The sequence below is a fragment of the Maniola jurtina genome, chromosome 16, assembly GCF_905333055.1.
Source record: "Maniola jurtina chromosome 16, ilManJurt1.1, whole genome shotgun sequence".
Lineage (NCBI taxonomy): Eukaryota > Metazoa > Arthropoda > Insecta > Lepidoptera > Nymphalidae > Maniola > Maniola jurtina.
The window spans coordinates 5,157,377-5,175,916 of record NC_060044.1 but is presented as its reverse complement, the minus strand read 5'-3'; the positions used below and the strand labels follow the sequence as shown (position 1 = coordinate 5,175,916).

At 34.8% G+C, this 18,540-nt stretch overlaps 3 protein-coding genes across 5 annotated transcripts; 2 read left to right on the top strand and 1 right to left on the bottom strand.

Moving 5' to 3' along the window:
- Nucleotides 1-3,911: 3,911 nt before the first annotated feature.
- Nucleotides 3,912-14,277, top strand: LOC123873215. The gene is made up of 8 exons (XM_045917945.1): nt 3,912-4,079; nt 4,834-5,007; nt 5,432-5,546; nt 6,162-6,247; nt 11,499-11,666; nt 12,486-12,603; nt 13,373-13,458; nt 13,932-14,277. The coding sequence occupies exons 1-8, from the start codon at nt 4,008-4,010 to the stop codon at nt 13,947-13,949; spliced, it is 837 nt and encodes a 278-aa protein (XP_045773901.1). The 5' UTR covers nt 3,912-4,007; the 3' UTR covers nt 13,950-14,277.
- LOC123873208 (general odorant-binding protein 19d-like) lies at nt 6,734-18,445 on the bottom strand. 3 transcript variants are annotated; one of them, XM_045917937.1, is made up of 5 exons: nt 18,340-18,445; nt 8,482-8,658; nt 7,574-7,688; nt 7,276-7,361; nt 6,734-6,976 (listed from the first exon to the last, which is right to left on the bottom strand). In XM_045917937.1, exons 2-5 carry the CDS (start codon nt 8,653-8,655, stop codon nt 6,959-6,961), a joined length of 393 nt encoding a protein of 130 aa, XP_045773893.1. In that variant the 5' UTR covers nt 8,656-8,658; nt 18,340-18,445; the 3' UTR covers nt 6,734-6,958. The 3 variants fall into 3 exon arrangements, with proteins under 3 accessions (XP_045773893.1, XP_045773892.1, XP_045773891.1); XM_045917936.1 differs by having other exon boundaries at nt 18,363-18,402; XM_045917935.1 differs by lacking the exon at nt 18,340-18,445 and adding an exon at nt 9,910-10,015.
- On the top strand, nt 15,016-16,982 carry LOC123873213. Its single transcript, XM_045917943.1, has 4 exons — nt 15,016-15,174; nt 15,691-15,808; nt 16,265-16,350; nt 16,881-16,982. The coding sequence occupies exons 1-4, from the start codon at nt 15,028-15,030 to the stop codon at nt 16,935-16,937; spliced, it is 408 nt and encodes a 135-aa protein (XP_045773899.1). The 5' UTR covers nt 15,016-15,027; the 3' UTR covers nt 16,938-16,982.
- Nucleotides 18,446-18,540: the final 95 nt, after the last annotated feature.

Genomic DNA, 18,540 nt, shown 5'->3' with positions numbered 1-18,540 from the left:
TTACATCCGCCTGAGATCGCATGCCTAGATTCTATATGGAGTATCACAAATTAAAAAGCGCTTAATGCCTAGTTCTATTGTCATATCTCCGTTGGTGATAGGTACTTTGTAGCTACTATAATATTAGGTAGGCTACCTATACAACTACCTACCGATGTTATCCGCAGAGTTCTAGAATGTAATCGGAAATTGTATAGAGTCGCGCACGAAAAATACGTACTTACGAAAAGCTGAATACAATTTCTATGTCACAGAATTATATATACTGCGGAAAAAATGAGCCGTGTTTAGCAGTCGGGCTTACTTATCCTAAGCACAGTTCCCGTCAGGTAGGGGGGAGGGGGGAGATGGGGATTCCCCATTCTAGATTCCAGCACCTTGAGACCCCAAGGTCTATCAGTTCTTCGGACTATGTGCCTCGCCCTTTGCCACTTCATTGCTTAATGCTTTGTGTTTGTAGTTAATATGCATAGAACCTCACAATAAAATAGCGTAGTCATATTTCCTGTTGTTTATAATTGTCTGCCTAGATGGGCAGTATAATCTCTAGGTTGAAAAATAAAAAAAATCGGACAAGTGCGAGTCAAACTCGCACACTAAGGGTTCCGTACCATCGTACAATAAATAACACTTAATTATTGTTTTTTTTAATTTTCGTAGCAATTAAATGATTTGTTTATAACTCCAATGTGGCAACCCTGCAAACAGCTGATCGCAGAAATGAACTCGCAAAAAACTTTTGTGAACTCGAAGGACCGTTTGAAGCTTTTTTATGTATCTGATACAATGAAAGAATCCATGGCACTGACTATTTTGTACTGCATGTCTCGTTTTTAGGGTTCCGTTCATCAAAAGGAAAAGGGACCCTTACAGGATCACTTTGTTGTCTGCCTGTTTGGATGTCTGTCTGCACGTCGTGTCTTTCAAGAAAACGTATACTTAGGGGGAAGTTTGGCAGGTCAACCCAACCCAAGCAGTTACTTGACCGTGAATTTGGGCTTACATTAGAAAAAGAAAATTAAAAATTATTTGTTATTTACATATACCCTTACGGAACCCTTCGTTTGCGACCCCGATTTGCACTTGATCGATTCTTTTGTCATGTGACTTATCAAACATGTTGTAGGCATAACAAGTTAGGTATCCTTAAGAGGGCTCTCTCCGTCACTCGTTTCATACAATCGTAGTTCCAATTTCATTTGAATATTAAGCAACCAAAGTCCACGAAATTTTGCAGACATATTCTAGAAACTAATATCTATGTCTGTGGTTTTCCAGATTTCTGTTAAAATATTCGGTTTCAAAGTTACGCGGTCATAAAAATTTTCATACAAATCTTTGAGCCACTGTAATTTTAAAACTACATATTTTTAGAAAAATCTAAAACACCACAGACACAGATATTAGTTTCTGGATTATGTCTGCAAAATTTCATGGACTTTGGTTGCTTAATATTCAAATGAAATTGGAACTACGATTGTATGAAACGAGTGACGGAGAGAGTCCTGTTAAATATCTAGAAGACTTTGCATTTCTCTCTGTAACGAAAACCCCACATGATTTTGAGAAATTGGCCCGAGCGAAGTTGGGGTGGTAACTACTAACTACATAGTAACAGGTAAATAAGAATTTACGTGCATCAGATATGCGTATTGCATGCATATACGAGTAGGTTTGCATTGCAATCTGTCTGTATATTAAATTACTACCTGTTTTATTGATTAGGTTGGTAGGTATGTGGTAACTGGCAATCAGCTTCATGCATTGATAGAAAAATTCCCATCAATAGGTAGGTAATAACCATATAATATCTATACTTCCATACTAAAAATAATAATACATGTAATCATTGACATCGGAACCGCCCCTTTAGCCCTTTAGCTCTATGAATATTAAAAATGCGAAAGTGTGTCTATTTGTCTGTCCGTTACCTTTTCATAGCCCATCCGACGACCTCCCTGGCGCAGTGATAAGCGCTGTGGTCTTATTAGTGGGAGGTCCCGGGTTCGATACCCGGCTGGGGAAATTTGGGTTTAGTAAAAATTGCCATACCCCTTCCAGGTTAGCCCGTTCCCATCTTAGACTGCATCATCACTTACCCACCAGGTGAGATTGCAGTCAAGGGCTAAAGGTGAGGTACAGAGATAGCTTGTATCATATAGTAGGTATGTAGAGCACTCCCGCACTTTTTTTATGCGCTTGACCACATGATGGAAAGTTAATGATTATACCTATTGTCCACTCATGCAATGTTGACAGTTGCTAGGGTAGACCATGCTGCGAATATCATAAATATAAAAATTATCGTTTGTCTGTATGTACGCCTACCTATGAGTTCGTGTATTGTTCAACAGAGTTTATCCGACTGAGTTACTTAGAGTTGTAGTCAGTACTTGGATGAAGGCTTCTAGAGGCGCGAGTCGTAAAATTGAAAGTACGGAGTACCTAATGCATGCCGAGTATTTTACCGCATATTAAAAAATAATAATAATAATAAAGGTAGCCGTATTTCACATCTTTTTAATAATCAGGTAGGTACATCGGGCATGGCTGGATATAAACAAATAAATATGTAAAACAAATCACCACGTTTTTGATTTCGCTTATCACATGGGTCAATATAAATGATAAAGGGCTGGACAGACGAACAACATACTGAAAGCGTGTGTAACTGTAATGCAAACAAGATAATGTTCAAAACATCCTACTTGATACGATATATGTATCCACAAATTCATGGTTTTCTTTTACTTGTGCTATAAGCCCTACCTACCTGCCAAATTGCCCAAATTTCATGATTCTAGGTCAACGGGAAGTACCCTATAAGTTTTCTTGACAGACACGACAGACGGACAGACAACAAAGTGGTCCTATAAGATTTCTGTTTTTCCTTTTGAGGTACGCAACTCTAAAAATTGTATCTTTCTAAACGCAATACAAATAAAATTGAAACCAATTCAATGTGGCCCAGGCCGGTGAAACTCCAGGTCACTGACTGCTGTTATTGAATATTTTTTTAGGGATATAGCTACTCTTAACAAAATTGATAAGAACATAAGCATTATAATGCAATATTTAATGATATTCGTTAAATTCAGTAAAACTTTTTACATGGAAACAGCGGATCAAGGAATGTTTTTCATAAAATAAATTAAGAACCATCATTGATTATAAATTAAAAGTAAGTATTAGCAATCTTTCGTATTTATTTCTCATAAAAAAATTATAACGAAGATTTCAGATTTACTCTACGATTTGATCAAATGCTAAAAAAATAAAGCCTTAGTTTTGCTGCATAATATAAAAAATACCGGCCAAGTGCGAGTCAGACTCGCGCATTGAGGGTTCCGTACTCTGGTATTTTTCCAACATTTTGCACGATAAATCAAAAACTATTATGCATAAAAATAAATAAAAATCTGTTTTAGAATGTACAGGTCCTTTCATATGATACCCCACTTGGTATAGTTATCTTACTTTGAAAATTGAAACATATTTAAATTTTTTTCAAATGATGTGACCACAAATTCGCGGTTTTCAGATTTATTCCTGTACTTGTGATATAAGACTTACCTACCTGCCAAATTTCATGATTCTAGGTCAACGGGAAGTACCCTATAGGTTTCTTGACAGATAGACAGACAGCCAGACATACAGACAGACCTAAGCTTTTTTTACAGCTTACAGCAGATATTAGGTCCTAACGCATCATTTTCTACTCAGAACAATTAATTAACAAAAACCTCTTCTAATCACAATGCCCCGTGAAGATGTTGACGATTTAAGGTAAAACAAGATGCACAAAAAGAACAAAATTACCCGCTTTTTATGTAAGGACTAATCGCACGGATTTTTAAGATAATCATCTTTAAAATAAGATTGCTTCGCCATGCGTTTTAGTATATAAGAGATGTGAGGGAAGGATAAGTAAACACAAGGCAAGGAAGCTGTGCAGGCGTGGGTTGTGTTACATATAAAAAGGATTATTTTAATTAAAAGTATAAAAAATGACGTCATCATTGAACTTTGTGCTTATGGTCTTTGGACTTGTGGCAGTGAGTTTGAGAAGTGTTCATGGTGTAAGTGCATATTTATATTCGGTACTTGCTTATTTTGAGTTATTTGGGAACGGTCAGTGAGACGAAAACTTTAAAACCGTATTCAAAGATTTAAAAAAGTCATACCTTCACAACAAAAAGTCAGTATCTGATGCCCCAACGTTTTTAGGGTTCAGTAGTCAAATAAAACTTTTAATGAACCCCGATTACTGATTATGTAGTGCAGTTTCATCTAATCCATCTGTCTGTGTATCACTGCCATTTTAAAAAGAAACTTTAAAGCTTATTGTCGTTAAATAAATAAAAATCTTTCAGGATTACCTCTTAATGAAAAAAGTGAGTCAAATAAACATTTTTGGCACACACCCTCGTTGAACAGAATACAGTATATTTTTTATTGAAATCTAAAAAAGTTTAAACAAAAACTACCGTTAAAATAAACCTCAAACTTGCAATTTTATATGAGTAGTATCCTAGATTCTAACTCTCCTCTCAAATTAAAAACTTGAAAAATTCTACAATGCCAGCCATAGTTATACAATTATTTCTAAACAAAATTATCATGACTATAATAGTGAAACCAATAACTCACTAACTAGCTATGGTCACCCAAGATAATGTGTAGTTCAAATTCTTCTATGTGTATTTCTAATTTATCATTGAGCTCCTAAACGGGCGAAAGTAAATAGCTTGCTCGCAAGTACCTTAGGCTCAGAACTGTTAAGCCCGCCCTCGTATCTCACAAGGAAGGTAATCATTTTGATAAAAATTTCAGGCATTGACAGATGAAGACAGATCCAAAATCCATGCTGCGATAATACCTTTCATAGCAGAGTGCACCAAGGAGTATGGTGTGACTGAAGATGTGATCAAGGAAGCGAAGGAATCAGGGCGGCTTGGCAACATTGACCCTTGTTTGATGGCATGCGTGTTCCAAAAGACTAAATTGGTAAGTATAGAATGTAAATTCACTTAGGGATCAACCACCTCGACAAGTCAGTCGCCATGCTCATGTAAATTAAAAAAAAAAAAACAATTTATTTATTCATGTAGAACAACTAGTATCTTATGCTACGTCTGTGAATCTACCACCGGTTCGGAATGTAGATTCTACTGAGAAAAACTGGCAAGAAACTTAGCAGTTGCTCTTTTCAAATTATAAAAGTTACAATATGTAACAATATACTGTAGCATCCTGTGGATAACTGAAAGCTCAGCCGGTTCCTTCCACACAACTTTATCATCAAGGAATTCATCAATTATATAAAATTCCCAGTGTTTTTACACAACGTTTGAATTTGTGCAATCGCAAATGTTCTTCGTACTTAATAATTGTAGAAGAAACAATGAAATTCTCAATTTTTTTTTTTTAGATTGATGAGAAAGGTTTGTTTGACAGCGATAAAGCTGCAGAGCTCGTACAAAAGTATATATCTAGCGAAGAAGACCAAAAGAAGATGGTCGATATCATTGGAAAATGCAAATCAGGTAATAAGGCTTTACTTTTATTAATTAATTTAATTTACATAATACAATGACTAAAATTGCACTGTGGAGTTATTATGCGGTAGATCTTTGCCCTGGCAAGGTCAATGCAGGAATTTATAATTTGTACATTGGCTATATTATCATTCTACACAAACCGGTTAGTTAGGGCATAGTTTTTAGGGTTCCGTATCCGAAGTAACACTATTGCTAAGCTTCCGTGTCCGTCCGTCCGTCCATCCATCTATCTGTCAGCGGGTTCTATTTCGTGAACCATAATAAGCAGAGGTTAAAATTTTTACAGAATGTGTATTTCTATTGCCGCTATAACAACAAATAATAATAAGAATTTCAAAACGGGCGCCATGAAAATAAAAAAAAAAATTAAAAAGTTATATTTCTTGTATGATGGTACGGAACCCTTTGTGTGCGAGTCCGCATCGCACTTGCCCGTTTTTATTTTTTGGTTAGCACGGTTCTATCTTAGCATCATCACTACCATCAGGTGAAATAATCGTCAAGCGTACCTATAACTCGAAAAAAAAAATAGTTGTACTTATACGTCCATGTACTTAAACGTTTTACATACTTGCCTTCATTATAAAAAATCTTTTTCAGTGAATGATGCAGAAGTCAGTGATGGAGAGAAAGGCTGTGAAAGGGCAAAACTCATTTATGAGTGCTCCATCCCATTTAAAGCAGAGGTATATATGTGACGTTTTACGTCGTATACGTTTTAATACGTATTTTTAAATAGTATGGAAGTTTTAAATGCATAATTTAAATTTAAGCCTTCGGGCTTAAACGACTACATCCTACCTGGAAAACTAAATCGACAGATCCTAATGTAGTGCTATCCTTTTTTGCAGGAAAATTTGTGAAAAGGATAGCAATACTTCTATGACCTCTCAATTTAATAGAGTTATATGTATAGTGTGCAACCATAAAAGTATTTTTACTGTCGATCGTTAGTAATATCGGTATCGGTACCTATCGGTATCAGTACTATGTTAGTATCGTAGTAATACTAGTAACTAGTCATGGTTTGTGAGAACAACACTAATTCGAATTTTGATAACTTTGTTTTCACCTTCATCATCTTAAGTTTTAGTACCTAATGTAACTAATTTTTATTTCAGTTCATCAAATCCCGCCGCTAATACGCTACGCTACCACATGAAGTTCTACCTGTCCTGAAAAATTTACCTACCTTGGTTTCTATTGTTCCTTGATATTGTTATTATTAAAATAAAGCAACTTTATAATTCAAACATTTTATATTATTTTACATAGATTAACGAAATAGAATGAAAAATAATAGCAATCCATAAATGAAAAGCAATGAAAGGCAATTAAATAGTCCTTAGCTGGAGTCGCAAGTCACAGAACGTATTGGGTTAAATTCTTTGCCATGTTTAGAGATCAATTCCAAACTGAAAAAAATTGTATAAGACATTACTAAAATTTACTACTTTGCCTTGATTTTAAGTATTTGTATGTAAGTTGTATTTTATTGAAAACATCGCCGCACCAAACGTCAAAATCGGTGAAATGTATAGGCTTTTAAAAATCTCGTGGGAACTCTTTGATTTTCAGGATACAAAGTAGCCTATGTCCGTCCCCGGGATGGGAACTATCTCAGTAATGAATTTCATTAAATCGGTCAAACGGATGGGTCGTGAAAATCAACACTTTCGCATTTATAATAGTAGTATGGAAGTATGGATATTACCTGCGACGCATTTTCTATCATGCACTTGTAAGCTTTCATGGCTCGTTCACAGCCTTTTTCACCATCACCCACAGCTTCAGAATTTACTAAAAAAAGAAATTAGGCATCTGATACTGATCAATGAACTCGTAAAAATCAGAATAAGAATCATAATATTATTAAGTTGTATTTAACGAAATGTACCTGAAAAATTCCTATTTATAACGTTCAAATGTTACAACGAATGGAACGAATAAACGAATAATAGGTAACACCTAATTGCGAATGTACAATAAAAAAAATCTTGGTAAGTAGTTACCATGTGAACAGGAATGGAGGTAATCGTGAATAATGTTTAGTTCTTCACTATCGTTGAATATCTTCTTTGCGAGGTCGAGAGCTGTTTCCTTTTGAAGCATACCAGAATCATCTAGCTAAAAAAAAAAATTGTCGCTTAAAATTTTTGTTTACAGTAAGTAGCCTGAGTATAATAAGTCCATGAGTACCTACTTTTGTTTATTTTCGACAATCCTAACTAGCTACTTTGGCGCGGTGGTAAGCAGTGTATCTTATAAGTAGGGAGGTCGCGGGTTTCATCCCGACACGGATTTAGAGTTTTATGATTTCTCTGGTCTGGTATGGTAGGAGGCTTCGGCCGTGGCTAGTTACCACCCTACCGGCGAAAGCACTGCCACCAAGCGATTTAACGGTCCGGTATGATGCCGTATAGAAACCAAAGGCTAATGGGTTTAATAAAAACTGCTATACCCCTTTCAGGTAAGCCCGCTTCCACCTTAGACTGCATCATCACTTACCACCAGGTGAGATTGCAATCAAAGACTAACTTGTATCTGAATTAAAAAATACCAGAATTTTAAGTAACTCCAAGTTTAATTTATTTAGCTACTAGTTGATGCTCTCGACTTCATTCGCAAATATTTCGTTTTTAAAAATCCCGTGGGAACTCTTTTTTGGGATTTTCCGGGATGAAATCTCTATTTTCTATGCCACTCTCCAGGTTTTCAACTATAACCTTGCAAATAATCACGTCGATCCGTTGCTCCGTTATATAGGTGACATGATTATAGGACAAACCAATAAACCAGCACTTTCGCATTTATAATAAGGGTAGGGATTAAACGAGAATTTCAAATATTGCCAAAATATGGAAAGATCTACGAAAAAGGTAGATGAATCGAAAAGAAATGTTGGCAGTTCCCTACTTACAACTCCAACTTTCTTCATGACGCACGCCAAAAAGCAAGGTGCTTTCTCTCCAGTAGGAGTACGCTTAGCCCTTAGATCGCTGATATCGCTTTCCGAAATTTCATAGTCCTTCATACATTCCATGCCCAATTCTTCAAAATGATTGTGTATCATTGTTTTTTGTTCAGGAGTCATAGCCTGAAATTTTTTAGAAGACATATTAGTACTTAATCCTGGAGTTTCGAGTAAAGAAGCATTCACTTTTTTAAGGACCTACAAGGTGAAAAATCATACTCAAAGTCAAAATCAATCATTCAAATTAGGTACTATTGTACACTTTCTGATTGTCAAATAATGATGTAGTGGTGATAAAAACTAAAGCTACGAGGGTTCCAAACGCGCCCAAGTCTGAGAAGAGAACAAACTCAGCCGGGTAAACTTGCACTTGCTTGCACATCACGCCTACAACACATCTTTTGCGTGACGCACTAACACTGGAATTCATAGACAGGATAGGTTCTTTAGAGGACGATTCAAACGACATGTGTTATATTCAAACTTTATGCAATGCAATGACACTTGTCATCTGACACTTGTTATCTGAATCGTCCTCTAAAGAAGCCCCTATCATGACAATTCCAGTGTAGATGTGCTGGAGGCGTAACTAATCCTGAGATCTATAGCACGCACTTTGACTTTGCTCAGACTTAAGACACTGTTAAAACGAGACAGCTTTATACCGCTGGCCCAAATCTGTCTTGTGAACTGAAATTTAGGTCTAAGCAAAGTCAAAGTGCTCTCTATAGATTTCAACGTAAGAGCCATTAACTTAGCAGCAATAGGCACGCTGTAAAAATGCAAAAGTAGATCACACTAAAAACAATAGACGTTGGGATTGGCACTTCTTTCACTAGGTGGATAGACCTAACGAGTCGCAGAAAGCCGCTGGATTCAGGCGGTGCAAGACCATCTCATGTGAAAGTCCCCACAAGAGTCTTATGTCCAGCTCACGACTATGATTATGATATACTAGGTGATGCCCGCGGCTTCGGTCGCGTGGATTTCGGTTTTTTTAAATCCTGTAGGAACTCTTTGATTTTCCGGGATAAAAAGTAGCCTATGTCCTGCCCCGGGATGTATCCCAAGTCTGTACCAAATTTCATTGAAATCGGTTGAGCGGTTGGGCCGTGAAAACGTAGCAGACAGACAGACAGGCAGACAGACAGACGGACAGACACACTTTCGCATTTATAATATTAGTATGGATGATAATGATGATGATGATAATGAATTCACGTTAGCACTGACTTTTGTTTTTAAGCTGAAAAACGCTCAGAGTTGCGTTTTCCCTCGTGATATACGATAACCTTTGTCCAGCTAAGTTAGTAACTTACAGATACGTTTTTGGTTTTACAAAATGATAGCGAATTATATTATGGCAAAACTTACAAATATGTCGGTAAGAAACAAGTTCATGAAGAATGCACCAGTCAAAATAATAAAATGAAACATTTTGAACGAGCTCCTCAATTCAATTTCTGTTAATTTTGGATTAGCTGCCAATTTATATACTCGTACATGACAAAGTATGATGGTATGTAATAACCATTTTGTATGTTAATGACTAATAACATAGTTAGCAAGCTCATCGTCAAAAATAAGTAGATAGGTAGGCGCAATTTAATTTTGATAATGATCAATGACAAGCAATAATAATTTTACCATGATAAATTCTTTGTGAATTTACCTAATTAATACATTTCTATTGAATTAGGATTACATTAAATTCGTTTATAATTTCAACATGTTAAGAATTCATAAATCTGCTGAATCTGAATTCATAAGAATTAATAAATTCATTTATCGTGCAAAATGTCGGAAAATTACCCGAGTACGGAACCCTCAGTGCGCGAGTCTGACTCGCACTTGGCCGGTTTTTTAAATCTCTAAGAGCAAAAGACAGCGTGAAAAAACCTAGGTAATGTTAGGATCATTGATTTTGGAGCGCCACTGGTATTTGAATTTCTATGGTTAGGATAGTAATTGGCATGTATGAACTGAATTTGAAATGTTATTTGGAACCATTCAGTTATTTCAATGGAAGTAGTTACCAAATTCCATTTAGCGAAACATTAAATTATGGTGCCAATTTTATATTTTGTTAACTTTTTGACTGCGAAAACTGTTGCAACAGAAGTGTTATTTTTATTCAGACTAAATATTTTATGCATAGAATATTAAGTACATGTTTTCTATAGCATTTATGGTGGTAAACATAAGGTTTAATTTTCTATGAAAATCCTTTGTGTTAACAAAGGACGTTTCTTTTATACATTATAAATTATAGCATGTGTGTTCACAGCAATTAGTTTTCATATATAAATTGTTATTGAGGTCAATTTACACATTTTCACTGTAGATTTCATTCAGAGGGTTGGGTTTGACCATATTTTTCAAAATGTTTATCGGAAAAATAATTTTATATAGCTTCGTACTTTTAAATTTGCGTGTACATGTGAGTAAATTGACTTATTTGATTGGTGCATTAGTGCAATAGGAACCTACCATTTTCAATACATTATCATGAAATTCTTTGGAAAGAGATAGTTTTTTGGCATTATTTCAACATTTTATGCTGGAAGATGGTATCTAGGTTGGGGGTTTAAAACAGTAGATACCTAAATCCATGGTAGACACAAAATTAGGTACAACGGAAAAGGAGGTATATCCATTTTGTAAAACAGTTACCTATTGCTTATTCAACTTGGCAAAGTGCAAAATACAGTTGTCTAAAGTGCTAATTTTTAAGTTTGATTGACCCTTTAATTGAAAGGTTAGAAAGTAGTGTGTGTCTCCAAAAAGGCAAAAATATAATTAAAACAGATAATAAAACGGACTTATGCACCGACCATACCTATTATATTAAATACACGGTTCCCGATAAAACGTTACCGATCGCTTACCAGTATCCCTGTGTATTGAAGTCTTAATTTACTTGTATTAGAATTCTTATTAATAAAATGATTGATAAATATTAGGCCGAAAACTCAAAAGATTTGATGGAAAAATTCATAGCCATGCTCATGGATTGTGCGAAAGACTTCCCGATGACCGGCGATGACATAGAGGAATTGAAAAATAAACGACTGCCTGATACTGAGAACATGAGGTGCCTGTTTGCTTGCGCCTACAAAGCTTCAGGAATGGTAAGTGGTTCAAAGGATTAAAAATCTAGAATATAAAAAGTCGAAAATAATACTTTGTAACCCCCGACGTAAGAAGAGAGGTGGTGGAGTGGACAGCTTTGCCTGTCTGTGGCATTATGATCGAATAAAATTGGGATTTTCACTCGAAAGCGTGTAAAATTTATTTTCATCCACTTGAAATAATAAATACATTTTTCAGTCCTTTCTTTTTTCTGAATATCTGCAACAACATGCACTTCCTAAGCATGATCTTGTGGGTTCATTAGAAAATAAAACACAGAATGTAACATTTTTAATTTAATACGAATTTTCATCACAATCAAGCTTCATTTTCGTTGCATTTTAAGTAATGAATACTCATATAATGGTAACGGAAAATTGTCCATAAATAGAGGCAGCGACCGACCTAACGTCCTAAGCTTATCCATTGACATATCAGATGTGCCTTCAGCAAGGTCGAAGTAAATGGCTGCAATTACACGGTTCGGCTGTGACGACAATGTCATCGGAGTGCCAATTTTATGTAGTTCCCGGAAACGGTTTTTGGGTTCCTCTTTGGTTTTTTTATTAGATTTTTTACGAGTACGTCCTCGTACGTTTAAGTAGTTTATTTTGATATTAGGCTTAGTTTTCCTTGTTTCTTTTTTGTAACTCGTTTTACGTAAATTCATTTTTATGTTCCTTGAGTAGATATGGAGTTGATCTAGTTATGGCAGTGCTTATAGTAAGTTTGTAACTGTATGTGGAACGTAAATGGAGAAACTCAGGTGTTAAAATACTGTAATTTTTTCCAATTGAATAATGTTTTAACTTTCACAGATGGATGATCAAGGGAAACTTTCAGTCGAAGGTATTAACGATCAAGCCCAGATATATTTCGCTGATGATGCTGAAAAGTTGGACAAGGCGAAAGATTTTACCGAAGCATGCAAGAGTGGTAAGTAAGCAACGCAATCCCACATAGTGAAAAATAAGATAGAATCTTCCGAACTCTCAATAATGCAATCATTTAGAGTCAAGACTTTAGACACGAGGTATCCGCATATAACTGACAATAATGTGGTCGATAAAAATTGGGGGAAAAAGATTCTGACGAATTGAGAACCTCCTCCTTTTTTTGAAGTCGGTTAAAAATATTGTTGTGACCACCGATAAAAGAAGAAAGTGACTGCAGGTAGGCAATCCAAAGATTGTAAATTTTTCGTATGTAACTTTTCACTTACATCATCGGGGCATGAGACGGGCCTGCCCGCAAAATTCAAATTTAATTTGGTTTTTCGCAATTCGTAAAGTAATACGACAACGTAGGCTTATGGTATTTTGAATTCTAGTATCGACTATTCTCACAAATTAGTCGATACTAGAATTAATTTCTTTACAAACTTTTTACATTCTTTAAAAGTTTTACAAACTTTGGTCGAGCAAGTATACTCTTTTTTAACCCCCGACCCAAAAAGAGGGGTGTTATAAAGACGTGTGTGTCTGTGTATCTGTCTGTGGCATCGTAGCTCCTAAACTAATGAACCAATTTTAATTTAGTTTTTTTTTGTTTGAAAGGTGGTTTGATCGAGAGTGTTCTTAATCCAAGATTTATAATCCAAGAAAATCGGTTCAACCGTTTGAAAGTTATCAGCTGTTTTCTAGTTACTGTAACCTTCACTTATCGGGGGTGTTATAAATTTTTAATTTACACTTGTCTGTTACAGTAAATGATATCGAGGTCTCGGATGGTGAAAGAGGGTGCGACAGAGCTGCCCTCATCTTCGAGTGTGGTGTTGAGAGAGCTTCTGAGGTTTATTTATTTTTTACTTCTTTGCGTTCCGTTGGCGATTTACATATCATTTTAGAATCATTCTCATCATATTCATAGTTTTGAATATGATGAGAATGATTCTAAAATGATATGACGAGAAATCCGTCGTCACAAGACGAGATCGCATTGTTCAATACGGAAAATGCTAATGAAAATAGAAGATAGAGTTATCTGGCTCGGTTTTACTGAGAAAATGTGTATGATATCAGTAAAGACCGGGCTGATGCAGCAGTTGTTTGTTACAGACGTCATTTGCATTTTTTCCCATTGAGAAAACTACTCATCAGTGATCACCTATTAGTATGCTAATTTAGGACCTTTTTAAATAAATAACAGAAGTTTAGGACTTAATTTATTTTGGACTGAACCATCATAATCATAAGAGCGTAAGAACATCCAAAGTAGGTACTTTAGTATTAAAAAAATATTAACCATATTCATTTATTTTTCAGTTTGGCTTCGGGATATAAGAATAACCTTACAAAAGGATTATAATTTTAGAGAAGATACAAAAAATATCATAATATGAGTATAAATATCAAAATATGAGTAGGTGCAGAACCAGAAAAATGTAAATAGGCGTAAAACTTAAATGTACATTAGATGTACATAATTATGTACATAGGTATAATATTTTAATGCTGTGTTTTCAAATTACGTTTTCGTATCCTATTGTTATTGTTCAATTATTTTGATGCCTAAATAATGAATATATCAATTATTAATAATCTAGAATAGTTTAGCCACCGATTTTGATAATTCATATTATGGCTTTTGAATAAAATTACTGATGCTAAAATTTACTTGTTTTATTTGATATTATCACGTGAATTATAATTATTTAGATCTATATAAATCCGATGGGAAACAAATTTTGGAGATATAGAAACGTATTGCCCAACGGACAAGTGAGGGCAAATAAATTAAAATGAAAACATTTTGTGCATATTTTATTTTTTTAATATTTGGATATGCTTCGGTAAGTAAGCCTTTTTATAAGACGTCCTTATTGATTTTGTTTAACTTTGCAACAAGTCTGTTATACTTATTCACACCAATATTGTAAATCCAAAAGTGTGTCTAAAATAGATAATCTATTAGAATACTTTTTATCTCTGAAAAGTAAAGGAAGGAAAGGAATATTAATAGCATATTCAGAAATGCATAAAACAACTTAAAAATTTAAAATAAACTTTAGACAAACTTTAACTGGATCTTAGACTGCATCATAAGCATAACAACTTACTACGAGATGGGTGATTTGCTAACTATGAGAAAACCTTATTAATTAACTCATTTGACATTAGTTGGTTTTATATTGCTGCTTTACTGAGCGATGTGAAATGAATAACCAAACCTGCAATGGATTAAAAATAAATGTCAAATGCGCTTGGTGGCTTTCATTTAGTGATTATCACTGTGTTAGCAAATCTTCCCGTTAGGTGAGATCATAGTCAAGGGCGAACTTGTATCGGAATTAAAAAAGAAACTGCTTGATGACTATTTTTTTAAATAAAATAAATATAGGCATTGACGGACGACGAGGTAATGATGAAAATGGCAAAGTTTTTTATGACTTGTGCTAAAGAAAAACCTGTGGACGTGGGAGATTTAATGAAACTACAACAATTGGAAGTTCCGACTAAACCAGAGGTGAAATGTCTCCTCGCCTGTGCTTATAGAAAATTTGGAACTGTGAGTATCTTCTTCTTTTTTAGGGTTCCGTAGCCAAATGGCAAAAAACGGAACCCTTATGGATTTGTCATGTCTGTCTGTCTGTCTGTCTGTCCGTATGTCACAGCCACTTTTTTCCGAAACTATAAGAACTATACTGTTGAAACTTGGTAAGTAGATGTATTCTGTGAACCGCATTAAGATTTTCACACAAAAATAGAAAAAAAAAACAATATCTTTTGGGGACTCCCCATACTTAGAACTGAAACTCAAAAAGAGACCCTTATCCAGTAGCTGTAGACTTTCAATTTAATTTTTTTTTAATTTATTTGCCCCAGAAAGTTGTACCTAACAATAAAGAGAAAAAGAAAGTAAAAGTGGACAAGGAAGAACTCTTATCGGTTGATATCATCAATCACCCATCCAGTTAACGAGCTGAGATAACGTTGTTTAACCAGAGTAGACGACTGATATGTGCTCTCACAATTAGGCCACATGCCCCTGATTATTGTTTTACCATGTGCTATATTTTTGTAGATGAAAGCCGATGGTATGTTTGATCTTGAGGCAGGCTATAAGTTTGCCGAAGAAGTTAAAGAAGGAGACGAGAAGAGGCTAGAAAACGCAAAGAAACTGGCTGATATTTGCTATAAAGGTAAACCTTTACAACCTCTTACTCTGACGGTAGATTTTTCCTTTCGTTGCAATATTGCTTCATATTTTACGTAGGAAATGTTAGTTTACCAAGAGAACGAAATAAGTTTGTTCTTTTTTTCCCGACTACGGCAAAGCCGAAAGGAAGGGTTATGATTTTAGCAGTCTATGTATGTATATATGTGTGTTTATATATGTGTGTGTATATGTGTGTGTGTAAGTTCTGATTCTGGGTGTTCCACCGTAGCGCCTAAGCTACTGAGCGGAATTTGATAAATGAGGTGTCAATCGATTCTTTTTATCGCAAGAGTTTGGTTTAACAACTCAGCCACATAATGCAAAACTTTACAAAACAATTTTTTTCCCTAACAAATAAACTTACGAGAGCTTGTTTATATAAAGGTTTTTATTAATTACTTTATTAATTTTAATTTTTTCTTTGATATAATATTTGTAGTAAACGATGAACCAGTAAGCGATGGAGAGAAGGGATGCGATAGAGCTACACTGATGTTCAAGTGCCTCATTACTCAAGCTCCAAAGGTATTATTCACTATTATTGTTATTATATTATATGTATATTACTATATTATTTATATTATTAAGGGATTATTAGTATATTCTACTTATATTTTATTAGTAAATTAAATGGTTCAACAAAATTAAACAATTGCGAACGGCAGAATTGCTCTAGAGATTGGCCATCAAGCAAAACATTTTTGAGGGTTGGAACCCGCTTTTGCTTTAACTTTATGGTCTTAGTTTGACAGATTCACTTACAGTAAGGTTTCTTAGAATAAAGATGCCCAAGACAGGAGTACCTTGGTATAACGATTTCGGGGTATGTATGTGGGTGTTTTTGTTACACCATAACTTCTAAATGCCGGAACAGATTTGGATGGATGAGATATTGTTAGAATCCTTATCCTTAGTGGCACTGACTAAATTTTTAGAAAAAAATCAATATGGCTGGGCAGGTGTGTTTTGTATATTTTTTTTTTTTTTCATAATCATATTCTTTATTTTTAAATTATTTCTTGATCTAACTTCTAATATATTTACTCTTTTTTTAGCTGGGATTCAAGGTGCAACTTGATCCATCAAAACTAGGTGATATTATGAAAACATGAACAAACTTGACGATGCCACTTGATGCAACTATATAAAAAGGACAGTTTATGGTACGCCGTTTTATCTTAGTCTTATATTGTATTTTTGAGTGAATAAAGCATGTAATAAAAATCAAAACTTGGATTTTAATCAGTATTAAAACCAACACCCAAAGGCTTTATTAAGTATATATAAGATCATTCATATGACATATTATTGTAAATTGAACACTTCAAAAGAGCGACCACCGAGTTTCTTGCTGGTTCTTCTCGGTAGGAACGGCATTCCGAATCAGTGGTAAATTATTTTGACGATTCAAAAACACTTGTTAAAGTTTACTTGAATAAAAAAATATTTTATTTTATATTAGCTACTATTACCTATCTCGTTACATCGTTTTTTCACAATAAATATTTACGAATTTTCAGAACTAGACCTAAAATTTACGTATTTTTACATAACCGCGCCATCTAGTAGCAGCATTAATAACTACATAATGCTAATATTATGTACCTAATGAAAGGATTGCTATCGTGGTGGACTGACGAAGTCCAGTACGTCTATGACATAAGTTCATTAGTAATACTATAGATGGCAGTAGTAGTACATTTTTTAAAGATGAAAGAAGAAACGTGTCAGCTGGAATCCGAGAAAATAAAATAGAACAAGAAAAATCCGAAAAATCTAATTGAATTCAGAAGTCGGGCCATTTGGTCTGAATAAAAACTACCATAGCCCTTCCAGGTTAACCTGCTTCCATCTTAGACTGCGTCGTCTGCATCATCACTTACCACCAGCTGAGACTGCAGTCCAGGGCTAACTTGTATCTGAACAAAAAAATAATCAGAAAATATCCAGTTGATTTGGATTCTACCTCAGAATACATAATAGTACAGCGGCCATTTCAGACTGAGTTTTCGTTAAAGGCAGATAAATTAAAAGATCATACTTAATATTAATTCGTAGTACCTAAATGATGCTGCTCGACTATTCAAACCATAGACCGTCGAAGGTGATGTCTCCTATTATATGATTTTAGCAGTCAATTGAATCGAATATAGATATTTTAAGATAAAAAAATACCATAAGTACCTACCATTATTATGTGCGTAACGTTTAAGGGACATGAGACGGGTCTGCCCGTGAAATTCAAATTTAATTAGGATTTTTTAAGAAATTAGCTCTAGTATCGACTAATTTGTGAGCTATAGTCGATACTAGAACTAATTTCTTAAACTGGACCCTTTCAAGTAAAGATTTTTATATAAATCTGTGAGGATAATACTGCCACTGTCGCAATTAAAATGCCATAAGCCTACGTTGTAGTATTAGTTTACAAATTGCGAAAAACTATATTAAATTTAAATTTCGCGGGCAGACCCGTCGCATCCATCCAATCTTCATAAAATTCTCTATACGCACCACAATCACAATGATTCACACACATTCATCGAACCAGGTTTTTCTACACCCCTGCGGCGGCCTGCGCAAGAGCATACGCACACAGAGAAAGGCCAATACGCGTTCGCCGACCAACTTCATTCAAAGTAGTAGCTGTGATCAGCTTATTCGTGTTTTACTTCCAACTTCACTCGTTTACAATCGAATCGGTCTCATTGATGA